Source organism: Hyperolius riggenbachi, chromosome 3 (genome assembly GCF_040937935.1).
Source record: "Hyperolius riggenbachi isolate aHypRig1 chromosome 3, aHypRig1.pri, whole genome shotgun sequence".
In the NCBI taxonomy this organism is placed as follows: Eukaryota; Metazoa; Chordata; class Amphibia; order Anura; family Hyperoliidae; genus Hyperolius; species Hyperolius riggenbachi.
The window spans coordinates 377,428,724-377,444,229 of record NC_090648.1 but is presented as its reverse complement, the minus strand read 5'-3'; the positions used below and the strand labels follow the sequence as shown (position 1 = coordinate 377,444,229).

The window sequence follows — 15,506 nt, the reverse complement described above, 5'->3', positions numbered from 1 at the left end:
CCACTAGAACGCACTCAGTAGGCAGTAGCAGTGTTAAGGAGACTTGCCCAAGAAACTCCTTACTGAAATAGGTGCTGGCTTACTGAACAGGCAGAGCCGAGATTTGAACCCAGGTCTCCTGTGTCAGAGGCAGAGCCCTTAACCATTACACTATCCAGCCAACTACTGTAACTGTGGAGAAGTAATCACTACAGGTGGCCACACACCATACAATTTTTTAAATATCTGTTCAATTTAAGAATTGCAATCAATTTTTCTGACTGATTGTAACATTTCAAAAATATGACCAATGTACCACACACACATATGTTCAATTTTTCCCCAATTATGATAAAAATGATTGGAAACTCTGAGAAAATTGCTAGGGTGTGTAAATTGACAATCTAACACACACTATACAATCTTTAGAAAGATTGAAGAAAAATATCTGGCATTCCGGATCGATAAAAATGGATAAAAAAAGTGAAATCCGATCGGATTTTTCAGTCGAATGAAAAAAAAGCTTTCGATTTTTATGGGAGATCCAATTTTACGGCAATTCGATAAAAACGATCGGATCATTTTATTGTACTGTGTGTGGCCACCTTAAGACTGGATCCACACTATAAGCGCTTTTGTGAGCGCTTGTGATTGCAGAGTGCGTTTTCCCATTCACTTTCATAAAAATAATGTAAAAAAAAAAAAAAATCACATAAAATACACAAAATACATAAATGAAGATTTTACTTGATTTTTACCATGATTTTAATGAAAGTGAATGGGAAAAGCCCTCTGAAAACGCTTAGCAAGCGCTCAGCAATCACAAGCGCTCACAAAAGCACTTATAGTGTGGATCCAGCCTAAAGGCTCATACACACATCAGACTATAGTCTTTGGAAAATGAAAGATCGCAGACCAATCTTACCACCCTTCATGTAGTATGAGAGCCATACCTTCACAGTCTATTCTATGGAGCTGAACTTCCCATCAGAGAAAAATCTTTGCAAGATGCTGCACACACAGATGCTGTACAGACACAAAAGATCAGTATCTGCAAAAGATCTGTTCCTGCCAAAGATCCGTTCCTGCAAATTGCATTCATAGTCTATGAGATCTGCAGATCCTCATACGCACCTTGTTTAACCACTTGAGGACCCAGCCTTTACCCCACCTTAAGGACCAGCGCTGTTTTTTATGATCTGTGCTGGGTGGGCTCTGCAGCCCCCAGCACAGATCAGGTTGCAGGCAGAGCGATCAGATCGCCCCCCTTTTTCCCCCCTATGGGGATGATGTGCAGGGGGGGTCTGATCTCTCTTGCCTGCCTGGGTGTTGCGGGGGGCACCTCAAAGCCCCCCTCCGCAACGAAATTCCCCCCCTCCCTCTCCTAACTGTCCCCCCTGGTGATCTGGGCTGCACAGGATGCTATCCGTCCTCTGCAGCCAGTGACAGGCTGTCCTCTGTCACATGTCGGCGATCCCCGGCCGCTGATTGGCCGGGGATCGCCGATCTGCCTTACGGCGCTGCTGTAGCAGCAGCGCCGTTCAATGTAAACAAAGGAGACAAACGTCTCCTGTGTTTACATTTAGTCTGAGAGCCGCGATTAGCGGCTCGCAGGCTATTCACGGAGACTCGCTCCGTGATCTAACAGGAAACGGCCGCTTCCTGATTAATTAGGGAGGCACCTGGCGACGCAGATGTGCGTCGCTGGTCCTCCAGCTACCACTTTGCCGGCGCACGGTATGAGTGTGCGGTCGGCAAGTTGTTAACTGACATTCATCTGCAGATCACACAATCATCTGCAGATCTGAAAATCCATCCTGGTGGATCTGATCTGCAGATGATTGTCTGTTAAACAAGGTGTGTATGATGATCTGCAGATCTCATAGACTATGAATGCATTTTGCAGGATCAGATCTTTTGCCGGAACAGATCTTTTGCAGACACTGATCTTTTGAATGTCTACAGCATCTTTGTGTGCAGCATCTTGCAAAGATTTCTGTCTGATGGGGAGTTCAGCTCCATAGAATAGACTGTGTAGGTCTCATACTACATGGAAGGGGGTAAAATTGGTCTGTGATCTTTCATTTTCAAAAGACTATGGTCTGATGTGTGTATGTGGCCTAAGAGTAATCAGCAAACTAAAGCTGGCCATACATCTAGCGATCTTGTGGCACGATCAACCATCTGATTTGATAATTTTATTGAATTGGATGAAAATCAGTGCCACAACAAGCGTGCCCGTTCTATGATTTTGGGGTAAAATAGGTCGAGCATGCTGTAAATATGTCAATATGGTCAATAGGGGGTGAGGCAGTAACTGCTTGCTATATTGTGATGACTGACATACACGACAGACCCTGGTTGCTGTACCCCAAATGTAAGTGTGCCCATGCATTGTGATCTCACCTGCTGCAGCTGCGGTGACTCGCGGTCTCGTCCCCTGCTTCTTCCAGGTGCCAGCAGATGCATGTGTGACATGACACATGCACCACGTGTTATACTCTCCACAGCGTGGTGGCTGCATGTGACAGCGACACTGGGGGTTTACTACAGCTGGAGCAGGCAATATGATAATGCACAGACACCAAGGGGGCACATTAAAATTTGGGGGAGACAGCAGCAGGGGCGACCCAGGCAGCATCACAAGGCCGAATTCCGAGAGATTTCATGCTGAAATCGATAGAGAATTGTCTTGTGGTGTATGGGCAGCTAACAGATCTCTCTCTGATCAGATTTGATCAGAGAGAGATCTGTCATTTAGTTGATCTGCACATAGGCCTGGTGCACACCAAAAACCGCTAGCAGATCCGCAAAATGCTAGCAGATTTTGAAACGCTTTTTCTTCTTTTTCTGTAGCGTTTCAGCTAGCATTTTGCGGTTTTGTGAAGCATTTTTCGTGTAGTAGATTTCATGTATTGTTACAGTAAAGCTGTTACTGAACAGCTACTGTAACAAAAACGCCTGGCAAACCGCTCTGAAGTGCCGTTTTTCAGAGCTGTTTGCGTTTTTCCTATAATTAACATTGAGGCAGAAACGCATCCGCAATCCAAAATCTGCAGCAGCCCGGGAGTATGCGTTTCTGCAAAACGCCTCCCGCTCTGGTGTACACCAGCCCATTGAAATACATTACCCTAGCGGATCCGCACCCGCAAGCGGATCGCAAACCGCAGCAGAACCGCTCTGGTGTGCACTAGGCCATACAGTGGGTTGCAAAAGTATTCGGCCCCCTTGAAGTTTTCCACATTTTGTCACATTACTGCCACAAACATGCATCAATTTTATTGGAATTCCACGTGAAAGACCAATACAAAGTGGTGTACATGTGAGAAGTGGATCGAAAATCATACATCATTCCAAACATTTTTTACAAATAAATAACTGCAAAGGTGTGCGTAATTATTTGGCCCCCTGAGTCAGTACTTTGTAGAACCACCTTTTTCTGCAATTACAGCTGCCAGTCTTTTAGGGTATGTCTCTACTAGCTTTGCACATCCAGAGACTGAAATCCTTGCCCATTCTTCTTTGCAAAACAGCTCCAGCTCAGTCAGATTAGATGGACAGCGTTTGTAAACCGCAGTTTTCAGATCTTGCCACAGATTCTCGATTGGATTTAAATCTGGACTTTGACTGGACCATTCTAACACATGGATATGTTTTGTTTTAAACCATTCCATTGTTGCCCTGGCTTTATGTTTAGGGTCATTGTCCTGCTGGAAGGTGAACCTCCGCCCCAGTCTCAAGTCTTTTTCAGTCTCCAGGAGGTTTTCTTCCAAGTTTGCCCTATATTTGGCTCCATCCATCTTCCCATCAACTCTGACCAGCTTCCCTGTCCCTGCTGATGAGATTCACTCCCCGAGCATGATGCTGCCACCACCATATTTGACAGTGGGGATGGTGTGTTCAGAGTGATGTGCAGTGTTAGTTTTCCGCCACATACAGCGTATTGCATTTTGGCCAAAAAGTTCCATTTTGGTCTCATCTGACCAGAGCACCTTCTTCCACATGGTTGCTGTGTCCCCCACATGGCTTGTGGCAAACTGAAAATGGGACTTCTTGTGCTTCTCTGTTAACAATGCCTTTCTTCTTGCCACTCTTCCACAAAGGCCAACTTTGTACAGTGCATGACTAATAGTTGTCCTATGGACAGTCTCCCACCTGAGCTGTAGATCTCTGCAGCTCGTCTAGAGTCACCATGGGCCTCTTGACTGCATTTCTGATCAGCGCTCTCCTTGTTCAGCCTGTGAGTTTAGGTGGATGGCCTCGTCTTGGTAGGTTTACAGTTGTGCCCTACTCCTTCCATTTCTGAATGATCGCTTGAACAGTGCTCCTTAGGATGTTCAAGGCTTTGGAAATCTTTTTGTAGCCTAAGCCTGCTTTAAATTTCTCAATAACTTGATCCCTGACCTGTCTTGTGTGTTCTTTGGACTTTACGGTGTTGTTGCTCCCAATATTCTCTTAGGCCAGAAACCCACTAGGAGCGCTTTCTAAGCGCTAGTGGGGTCTACATGAAAAGGGCGCCGGTAAAAAAGGGCGCCTGGTGGAGCCCATATATATACCAACTTCGGCTACAAAAAAGGCGCCTGGTGTAGCCCATATAAAGTTCGGCTACAAAAAAGACGCTTGGTGTAGCCCATATAAAAACTTCGGCTACAAAAAACAAGGCGCCTGGTGTAGCCCATATAAAAACTTCGGCTAGAAAAAAACCCCGGGATGTGTTAATTACTATTCCCCCTCCAGGCCGCCATGGATAGTGGGGGAATGAAATAATTCGGCTTCCAGCGCTTGTAGCCCATATACAAACTTCGGCTAGAAAAAAACTCCGGGATGTGTTAATTACTATTCCCCCTCCAGGCCGCCATGGATAGTGGGGGAATGAAATAATTCGGCTTCCAGCGCTTGTAGCCCATATAAAAACTTCGGCTACAAAAAAAAGTCAATAATATAGGCTACAGAGGGGCACCTTACTGTAGCCGAAAAAAATATGGGCTACAAAGGGGAGCCCGCTTGTAGCCGAAAACCTTGTAGCCGAAAAAATATGGGCTACAAAGGGGAGCCCACTTGTAGCCTATATCAAAACTCGGGCGCCCTTTTCTACACCTTGTAGCCCATATTTCCAGAAATAACATTGATGTCTATGGCGGCGCCCTTTTCATACAGGCAGCTCGGGCGCCCTTTTCAACCGATCCCGCGCTAGTGATTTGAAAAAGCTCTTGCTAATGTAATGCTATGGGGGATTTTTATAAAATCACATCGCTCAAGTGGGATCACACCCATAGCATTACATTAGCAAGAGTTTTTCAAATCACAAAGCGCTCAGAAAAGCGCTCCTAGTCGGTTTCTGGCCTTAGACAACCTCTGAGGCCCTCACAGAGCAGCTGTATTTGTACTGACATTAGATTACACACAGGTGCACTCTATTTAGTCATTAGCACTCATCAGGCAATGTCTATAGGCAACTGACTGCACTCAGATCAAAGGGGGCCGAATAATTATGCACACCCCACTTTGCAGTTATTTGTTTGTAAAAAATGTTTGGAATCATGTATGATTTTCATTCCACTTCTCATGTGTACACCACTTTGTGTTGGTCTTTCATGTGGAATTCCAATAAAATTGATTCATGTTTGTGGCAGTAATATGACAAAATGTGGAAAACTTCAAGGGGGCCAAATACTTTTGCAACCCACTGTATATTGCTAGATGTATGGACACCTTAAAGCGGAACTGCAGATTCGAAATAAATACATTGTTTCACTTACCTGGGGCTTCTGCAAGCCCCCAGCAACTGCCCTGTCCTGCGCCGAGTCTCCACGAGTCTCCGTTCCCCGCCGCCGCTCCGGTCCGTACCTCGACTTGTAAGTCGAGGCCAGCGCAGCCCAGCCAAGCGTATCCTTTCCCCTCTGCAATAGCGGGGAACGCGAAGAAAGGATACGCGTGGCGCAGTGGCCCGGCGGCGAAACCGAAACTACAAACAAACAAACAAACAAACAAACACAGAACATTTATATCGCGCTTTTCTCCTGGCGGACTCAAAGCGCCAGAGCTGCAGCCACTAGGACGCGCTCTATAGGCAGTAGCAGTGTTAGGGAGACTTGCCAAAGGTCTCCTTACTGAATAGGTGCGGGCTTACTGAACAGGCAGAGCCGAGATTCGAACCCAGGTCTCCTGTGTCAGAGGCAGAGCCCTTAACCATTACTCCATTCAGCCACTGATGAAACTAGCTGGCGGTGGGGGAACGGAGACTCGTTGAGCCTCGGCACGGGACAGGACTCCTGCTGGGGGCTTGGGGAAGCCCCAGGTAAGTGAAACAATGTATTTATTTTTCGAATCTGCAGTTCCGCTTTAACAACCTCTGTGTTGTTAGGAAGTCTTTGAGATAGGCCTAGGGCACACCGAGCGGTTTTTGAAGCGTTTCGCAAACCGCTTCCACCTGTGAAAACGCTTGGCTAATGTATCTCAATGGGATGGCGCACACCAGCGGTTTGAGGTTTTTAGCAAACCGCAAACGTGGGTCCTGCAGCACTTTTTCGGTTTGCAGAAGCGTTTCTGCCTCAATGTAAAGTATAGGAAAAGCTCAAACCGCTCTGAAAAACGCTCGATCAGAGCGGTTTTCCAGGCGTTTTTGTTTCAGTAGCTGTTCATTAACAGCTTTACTATAACAATTTATGAAATCTGCTACACAAAAACGCTCCAGAAAACGCTAGACATGTTTAGAAAACCTCTCTAAACATGCCTGGAATCGCTCTGAAATCTGCTTAAAAAAACTGTAGCATTTTGAGGATCTGCTAGCGGTTTTGGTGTGCATGGGCCTCAGATTGTTTTTATTCCTGGTCATAAATAGGGATGGTAAAATAAATGCAAATTGTTTGAGTTGATGCAGAAGTATTGTATTCACATGCAAATTTTGCATTCACATTTAGGCCTCTTTTCCACGGACTGTTGATAGGCAGTGAAATTATTATTATTATTATTATTTATTGAATTTATAAAGCGCCAACATATTACGCAGCGCTGAAATGCCTCTCAAACCCTCACAACTGCTTGCTGCTGCCTAATAACTGCTCACTGCTGCCTGGTAACTGCTTGCTGTGCACACAGTTCAACTGTCCATGGAAAAGAGTCCTTAATTTGTGTGTTTTCAAGCTACATAAATTTGCATAGACCATTTACATAACCTTGCATCAACTCTGAACAATTTGCATTTCATTGAACATCCCTTCTCATCAATGCAAGTTGAAAATCTGAAATAGGGCTGGTGCACACCGAGCGGGTTTTCAGGCGTTTTTGCAGTCGCTTGCGGCTGCGGATACGCTTGGTCAATGTATATCAATGGGGTAGTTCACACCAGAGTAGGAGGCGTTTTGCTGAAACGCATACTCCCGGGGTGAGGCATTTTTTGGATTGCGGAGGCGTTTCTGCCTCCAATGTAAAGTATAGGAAAACCGCAAACCTGAAAAAACGGCAGTTCAGAGCGTTTTTGCAGGTGCTTTTGTTACAGAAGCTGTTCAGTAAAAGCTTAACTGTAACAATATATGAAATCTACTACACCAAAAACGCTTCCCAAAACCACAAAATGCTAGGTGAAATGCTACACAAAAATAAGAAAAAGCGTTTTAAAATCTGCTAGCATTTTGCGGATCTGCTAGCGGGTTTTGGTGTGCACCGGGCCATAGAGCTGAAACAGAGCTTGTCAAAATATATTACACAAACATAGACAAACTTGTTGGTCAAGACACAAAAAAACGCAAGGGTAGGAACACACTCGTTAGAAACGCTAGCATTGCATAAAACGATAGCATTAATGCAGATACTGTAAGTCAATGAGCCACATGAAAAAAACACTTGTTTGCGTTTTGCAATGCACATTTTTGAAATGCAGAACTTATTGCATATTTTTAAAAAATGACTCTACCCTCTAAAACACACATAATGTACAGCATGTCAATGGTTACGTAGAGGTATAGTGTTTTATTGCGGGTTCTTTATGCATTTTTTTTAAACAAAAACCAGTTTGATGATGTATTTCCGATTCCTGTTAACTTCCTAGTGATGAATGCAAAACACATGAGAAGCACATGCTCACTTCCAGCAAGCAATCCGCTATTTTAATATGGAGTGCAGACAGCCTGTCATCCAACCAAGTGCATTGGTATACACCCGTGCCTGTAGTACCAAATCTATCGGAAATTGCATAAGTTCAGCAACATTCAAGTGAGAGGGTTTGGTCAGATATAATCGAAGATTTTGTCACATTAAAATGTGCATGAATTGGAGACTAGACGTAGACATTGAGGCCGATTTCACACTGCATATTGGGGATCGCACCTCCAAAAACAGGCCTTCAGGTATTATCGCATTAACCTGCTAGATTTGTTGGTGCGCTGCTCGCTCTGTGCAATGCACCTTTTCTCTCCTCCCCAGAGGTCAGGATGCCGAGTGGCAGTGTAGCAATATCACCTCCACGATGGTCCGGCTGTTGTGGAAGCCCAGGTGATACAGAGTTATACACACTATAACCGCATTACCTGGGACTTCATTAGCTGTTAGTACAGTGCAGAAGGTGTCCAGCTGAAGATGCTGAAATGAAGAGCAGGGAGCAGTGTTGAAGGACAGTAGAGAAGTCACCTGCCAGGTAAGTACATTATTTTTATTTTCAGGTGCCACCACTTACACCAGGAATATTAGGGGGGCACTAACCGAGGAAAAAGAGAAATTACAAATTATGTATTTTCTGTTTTGAAGTGCTGCCTAGTTATACAGTGGGATGCAAAAGTTTGGGCGACTGTGTTAATTGTCATGATTTTCCTGTATAAATCGTTGGTTGTTACAATAAAAAATGTCAGGTAAATATATCATATAGGAGACACATACAGTGATATTTGAGAAGTGAAATGAAGTTTATTGGATTTACAGAAAGTGCGCAATAATTGTTTAAACAAAATTAGGCAGGTGCACACATTCGGGCACCACAAAAAACAGAAATGAAATCAATATTTAGTAGATCCTCCTTTTGCAGAAATTACAGCCTCTAAACACTTCCTGTAGGTTCCATGGAGAGTCTGGATTCTGCTTGAAGGTATTTTGGACCATTCCTCTTTACAAAACATCTCTAGTTCAATCAGGTTTGATGGCTTCCGAGCATGGACAGCTCTCTTTAACTCACACCACAGATTTTCAATTATATTCAGGTCTGGGGACTGAGATGGCCATTCCAGAACATTGTACGATACTTTTCCGTTAGCTGGGCGCATCCACTAGGTGGCGATAAAACTCCACCAGAATTACATCTTTCCCTACTATCCATGGCGGCCTGGAGGGGGAATAGTAATTATCGCCACCTAGTGGATGCACCAGGATAACCGAAAAGTACCCATTGTACTTGTTTCTCTGCATGAATGCCTTAGTGAATTTTGAGCAGTGTTTAGGGTTGTTGTCTTGTTGAAAAATCCAGCCCCGGGGCAGCTTCAGCTTTGTCACTGTAATGCCTGGCAGATCTCCTGCTTTCTTTTCAGCTGCTATGCCCCAATCTACCACCACCTTCTTCACCCTATGTGGCGTGTCCCCGCTTGAACAGGAGGTTAAGAGCAACACCTACCTGACTTTGTTTACACCCAGGCCAATTAGCAGGATAGTGGACTTCACTGACCCCCACAAGTGTAGCAAACATCCAGCAGGCAAGGAAATACAAAGCAAGGCAATACACAATACTTTCGCAGCATGGACCCAGCAACAACTCAGGGAGCTGTATGCTATGTCGGGCAGGGTCTGGAATGGAAGGTAACCCTTTATGTGGACATCAGCCAATGGATGCAGATATGCAAATTCCCACACAGCTGAGTGGTAATCATGCAATCCTGAGCTAGTCTGATTACAGGCTGCTTGCTGACTGTGAATGGAAAGGACTTTCACAATGCAATCCAAACTGAGCAACTGAATGCAAGCAGATAAGTCAGAACTGCCCGGTTGCAGTTCCACTGCAACGGACAGAACATGCTCCAGGAGAGATCCTGACAGTCACTGATTCCTGGACATCGGTCTCCAGAATCTGCTGATACTGAGTGGAATCCATGCATCCCTCAACTTTGACAAAATTCCCAGTTCCTGCACTGGCCACACAGCCCCACTGCATGATGGAACCACCACCATATTTTACTGTAGGTAGCAGGTGTTTTTCATGCTGTGTTGTTTTTCTTCCATGCATAACGCCCCATTTTATGCCCAAATAACTCAATTTTAATTTCGTCAGTCCACAGCACCTTATTCCAAAATTAAGCTGGTTTGTCCAAATGTGCTTTAGCATACCTCAAGCGGCTTTGTTTGCACTGTGTGTGGAGAAAAGGCTTCCTCTGCATCACTCCCGCATAAAGCATCACCTTGTGTAAAGTGCGCTGAATGGTTGAACGACGCACAGTGACTCCATCTGCAGCAAGATGATGTTGTAGGTCTTTGGTGCTGGTATGTGAGTTGACTCTGACTGTTCTCACCATTTGTCGCTTCTGTCTATCCGAGATTTTTCTTGGTCTGCGACTTCGAGCCTTAACTTGAACTGAGCCTGTGGTCTTCCATTTCCTCAATATGTTCCTAAATGTGGAAACAGACAGCTGAAATCTCTGAGACGGCTTTCTGTATCCTTCCCCTAAATCATGATGGTGAACATTCTTTATCTTCAAGTCATTTGAGAGTTGTTTTGAGACTTCCATGTTGCTACTCTTCAGAGAAAATTAAAAGAGGAGGGAAACTAACAATTGACCCCCCTTAAATACTCTTTCTCATAATTGGATTCACATCTGTATGTAGGTCAGGGGTCACTGAGCTTACCAAGCCAATTTGAGTTCCAATAATTAGTTCTAAAGGTTTTGGAATCAATAAAATGACAACAGTGCCTACATTTATGCACCTGCCTAATTGTATTTAAACAATTATTGCACACTTTCTGCAAATCCAATAAACTTTATTTCACTTCTCAAATATCACTTTGTGTGTCTCCTATATGATATATTTAACTGACATTTTTTATTGTAACAACCAATGATTTATACGGGAAAATCATGACAATTAACAAGGTTGCCCAAACTTTCTCATCCCACTGTATGTTAGTTATATTCATCAGTCCTTGCTCTACATGTTTTATCCCACTATTGGTACCACAAGAACTTATTTTTTTGTAGCTGGCCTTTTCCATCATGTAGTCTCAAAGAAATGTGGCCCTCCATGTGCATGAAGTTGGACAGTACTGGTCTAGATTATTTTTTCCTATCTCTTCAGATAATTTTTCCTTTAGGACACACAATGATACATACCAAACAGCAGAATGACTTATTTATGTTATTTAACTGCTTGCATTTGTGACTGCCTAAGCCTGATGTGGTGAAGTTTTAACGTCCCGAGCATGGGATGCAATAGCGCGTCCCCAATGGCACCAATATCTCCTGTATAAAGACAGCAGAGTACCGTGCATCAGTCAGGAACCATTTTCATTGGCTACAGACCACCTGATCACATTGAGCCAGTCACAGTAATCAGGATGTGAAAAGTAAAAAAGACTCTGGTCCTGAAATGGACCAGAGCCGTTAGTCACTAATAAGTTAAAAAGGCTGCGCTCCGTAATATGTTGGCTCTTTATAAATACAATAAATAAATAATAATAATAAATAAATAATAAGGGTGAATGACTGAATGCACAAATGGATACACGTGTGATATTAAATAATTTATGTTGTTATCTAGGGGTTCCAGCTAATGTTTTCAGGCCAATAGAATAAGCAATACGTTATCTTTTTTTCAGACTTCCATTGCTTTATTTTAAGACTGTCAGGATCTCTCCTGTAGCATGTTCTGTCGCTTGCAGTGGAGCTGCAACTGGGCAGTTCTGACTTGTCTGCTTGCATTCGGTTGCGCATTCGCAGTGAGTCTTATTGTCATTTGCAATTACTCTGCAGTTCAGAGCAGTTCAGGATGCTGTCAGGATTCCTCCTATTGTTTCCTGCAGTTGAACTGCAGCCAGATAGCCCTGGATTTCCTACATGCATGTTGTTGCATAGTACTGCATGTATTTGTCACGATAGTCTTTCAGCTAGCAAATGGTAATCAAGCTAGCTCAGGATTGAATGATTACCATTCAGCTGTGTGGGAATTTGCATACCTGCATTCATTGGCGGATGCTGGCATAAAAGTCTGCCTCCCATTTCAGACCCTGCCCGACATAGCGTGCAGCTCTCTGAGTTGTCGTTGGGTCTTTGCTGTGAAAATTGTTATTGTAAAAATGTATAATGCCTTGCTCTGTATTTTCATGTCCGCTGGACATTTGCAGACCTGCGGGGGTTAGTGAAGTCCTTCTGATCCTGATAGTTTGGATTCTGCCCGCACCACGTTGGTGACTGGTAGTATTCCTACTAGCCTTGTTCTTGCCTTGTTCTTGAGGACAAACTATAGCAGCGGTTGCCATTAGTTACGCTCCTACCTGTTAGTCTTGTCTATCTTAGTGTGAATGTTGCCGTCGCTGAAACAGCGACTAGATTGGCTGAGCATTCTGTCTGTCTGTCTGTTGTCTGTCTTGTTAATTGTCATTACTTGTGCTTTAGCTAGTGAGTTATTTGAGAGCTACATTTCATATATTGCGCATCAGCACAATATATATGTACTCTAGTCAGTCAGTATTGTATTATTTGTAATATTGTATATTGTATTGTGTACCGACCTTTGGTTGCCTCTCGACTAAGAATATGCCTAATCTTTCCAATACGACTGACATCTGAATGAACGTGTATGACCCAAGCCTGTTACCGACTACGTCTGTTGTGTATTGTATCACATAGCATCTAGCCTGATAGGCGGCCCGGAGCTGCAGTTGCTCTGGGCAATCTCGTTCCCTTATTCATTAAACCTGTGTCCATCTGTGGAGCCTCTTCCATTATCCAGCTACTTAGCTATGTTGTACTGGGTGGTCAGAAAGTATGTCCCCCCCCCCCCCCCCCCCTCCAGCATTACAATGACATATTAAGCACATAGGCTGAACATTTAGTTTTCATTTAATCACTTTTCATAAAACACAGCACACGTTTTAAATGAACTGTAAGCCCACCAAAAAATGTGTCCATATTTTTGAATAACTCTGAACTGAAGGGTATATTTAGACTGATATGTATCTCAAACATAAATAGCATATGGGAAACCTTGTCAGTACTACCTACACCAAGTCCTGTAACCATTCTTCATGTTTCCTTAGGCTGGCAAGGTATGGATGTGGATCAGAATGTCCTGGATGCATTGTTGCTGAACACATCGAGAATTGGACATGGCTATGCCCTTATTAAACATCCAGTTGCCAGAGAAATGTCATTAAATATGAACGTCCCTCTTGAAATCTGTCCTGTGTCCAACCAGGTAACTGAACTGTTGTTGGCCTTCTGTGCCCCTTCCTGCTGGTAATTGGAGATGGTCAATGAGAGGCAAATGCTTCCAACTTGCATGGAAATTTAATGTAGATGTTGCGTACAGTAGTTTTTATTATTTAGTATTTATATAGCGCTGACATCTTCCGCAGAGCTGTACAGAGTATACAGCCTTGTCACTAACTGTCAGGAGCTCACAAGCTAATCCCTACCATAGTCATATGTCCTTTATAGTCTAGGGCCAATTTAAGGGGAAGCCAGTTAATTAATCTGTATGTTTTTCAGATGTGGGAGGAAACTGGTGTTTCCGCCCACATCTCAAACTCCTCCCACATACAAATTCCTTGCAGATAGTGCCCTGGCTGGGATTCAGATCAGGGACCCAGCGCTGCAAGGCTAGTGTGCTATCCACTATGCCACTGTGCTGCCCTAGTGTGTAATATAGCTAGTCAAATGCATTTCCTATTGATTTTGATTGGTCCATTTCCAAGAAGCATACAGTTTGCACTACATTTGCATGGAAGATAGCATTTATATCTCAATGACCATCCCTTATGGTAACCACACAAGATAATTATACCTTGTTCTTTACTCTTCCTCATTGTATCTTTGTTAGGTTCTCATGTTGGTGTCTGATCTTCGAAATCACCCAGCAGCGGCTCTTTTAGCTGATGGTCACCCACTGGTCATCAGCTCCGATGATCCTTCCATTTTTGGATCCCAAGGGGTGTCCTATGACTTTTACGAGGTGTTCATGGGAATTGGGGGCTTGAAGGCGGATCTGAGGACTTTGAAGCAGCTGGCAATGAACTCCATCAAGTAAGAGAAACAAACTCCTTATATCAGAGTTAAAACCGAAAAACTTAATATAGGGCCCTAAACGGAGCAGATGTCAAACAGTTTCCCTTCAGCATCTTGACTATTTTTCTAAAATAGAGACTAGTCTGTATTTTTGTTTTCTGAAACAGGTTCACAAACCTAGTAGTTGGGCAAAGAGGAAAATAAAAGGCTTATAATGCAAAAGGGAATTCTTAATTAAAATAAGGTCACATATGTGACTGGGTACTATCTGGGTACTATCTAATTATACGCTTGTGGAGGATTTCCGCCGGAAATAGAAACCCGCAATCGTTACAGAATGACCAGCCAAACCGAAATTCCCAGGGTAGAGGGAATGTTCGATTTGCTTCAGTTTTTATTGCCTAAGGCAAAGGCATATGTGGATCCTATTATAGGTAGGATCATACATTATATTAAAGCAGTTAAAAAATCTGTGCATGTTCCTGATCCCAACCCATATGAAGGTTACCTTGATACAGGGTTGTTTGAACCTCCATTTGCTCCGTGGGAGTTGGGAGCTTTGATGGAGGAATTTGAGTTTGATTGGAAGGCCTTTTGCGATTTTTACATCGCAAAAAGTGAAGATATTCTGAATGCTTGTCTTGATTCTATGTACATTTTGATTGATTCTGATGAGTGTGACGAATGTTTTGTGGATCCGGTGATTTGTGTGTGGCAGACGATTTTGGATAAATTGCAGACACACCAACCAATTGATTCCAATAAAGAGACACCGTTGTCAAATGATTATTCCTGCCTTTCTGGGGTAAAGCAAGTGAGTTTAAACACTGTGCGACCTGAAATTAATGGGTGTGCCTCGTTTGTGGACACCTGTGTGAATTCTGATGGATTCTCTTCTGTTTGTTTGGAGTTTGAATCTGTGCGATCTGATGCCTGTTTCCCACATAATCTGCTATGGAGAAAATTCCTAAACCTTGCAGCCTCAAAAGTAATGTTTTGAACACCTTGCACTCCGCTCCACAGATTGCAGAGGCTTGCGCTTTGGACGTGTCAGTTTCGCAACCTAGAGCGATTTTGGATTCGCAGATTTTGTGCACTGATTCCTCAGATTCGACATTGTTAGCCGAGTCTAAGAGTGAGACAGCACTTTGCTTTTGCGAATCTGATACTGAGAAAAGTAATGATTTTCCACCCTGTACTCTGGATGAGTCAATATTGCCTTGCATAAAATCTCCTGCAGTGACCCTAGAGGCTCGCCTAGGTATTGCTACTATTCTCACCTGTTTCTCTGCTATTTTAGAATTGCAGTCTGGTTTGACTGCTATGGAGGATTCT

General features: G+C 43.6%; 1 protein-coding gene across 4 annotated transcripts in view; it reads left to right on the top strand.

Moving 5' to 3' along the window:
• Nucleotides 1-15,506, top strand: part of ADA2 (adenosine deaminase 2) — a 92,744-nt gene that overhangs the window by 65,108 nt on the left and 12,130 nt on the right. For all 4 annotated transcript variants that reach the window (XM_068277259.1, XM_068277258.1, XM_068277256.1 and 1 more), the window contains exons 8-9: nt 13,205-13,362; nt 13,987-14,189. In XM_068277259.1, coding sequence (XP_068133360.1) covers nt 13,205-13,362; nt 13,987-14,189 — 361 coding nt within the window. The remainder of the gene's footprint in view (nt 1-13,204; nt 13,363-13,986; nt 14,190-15,506) is intronic.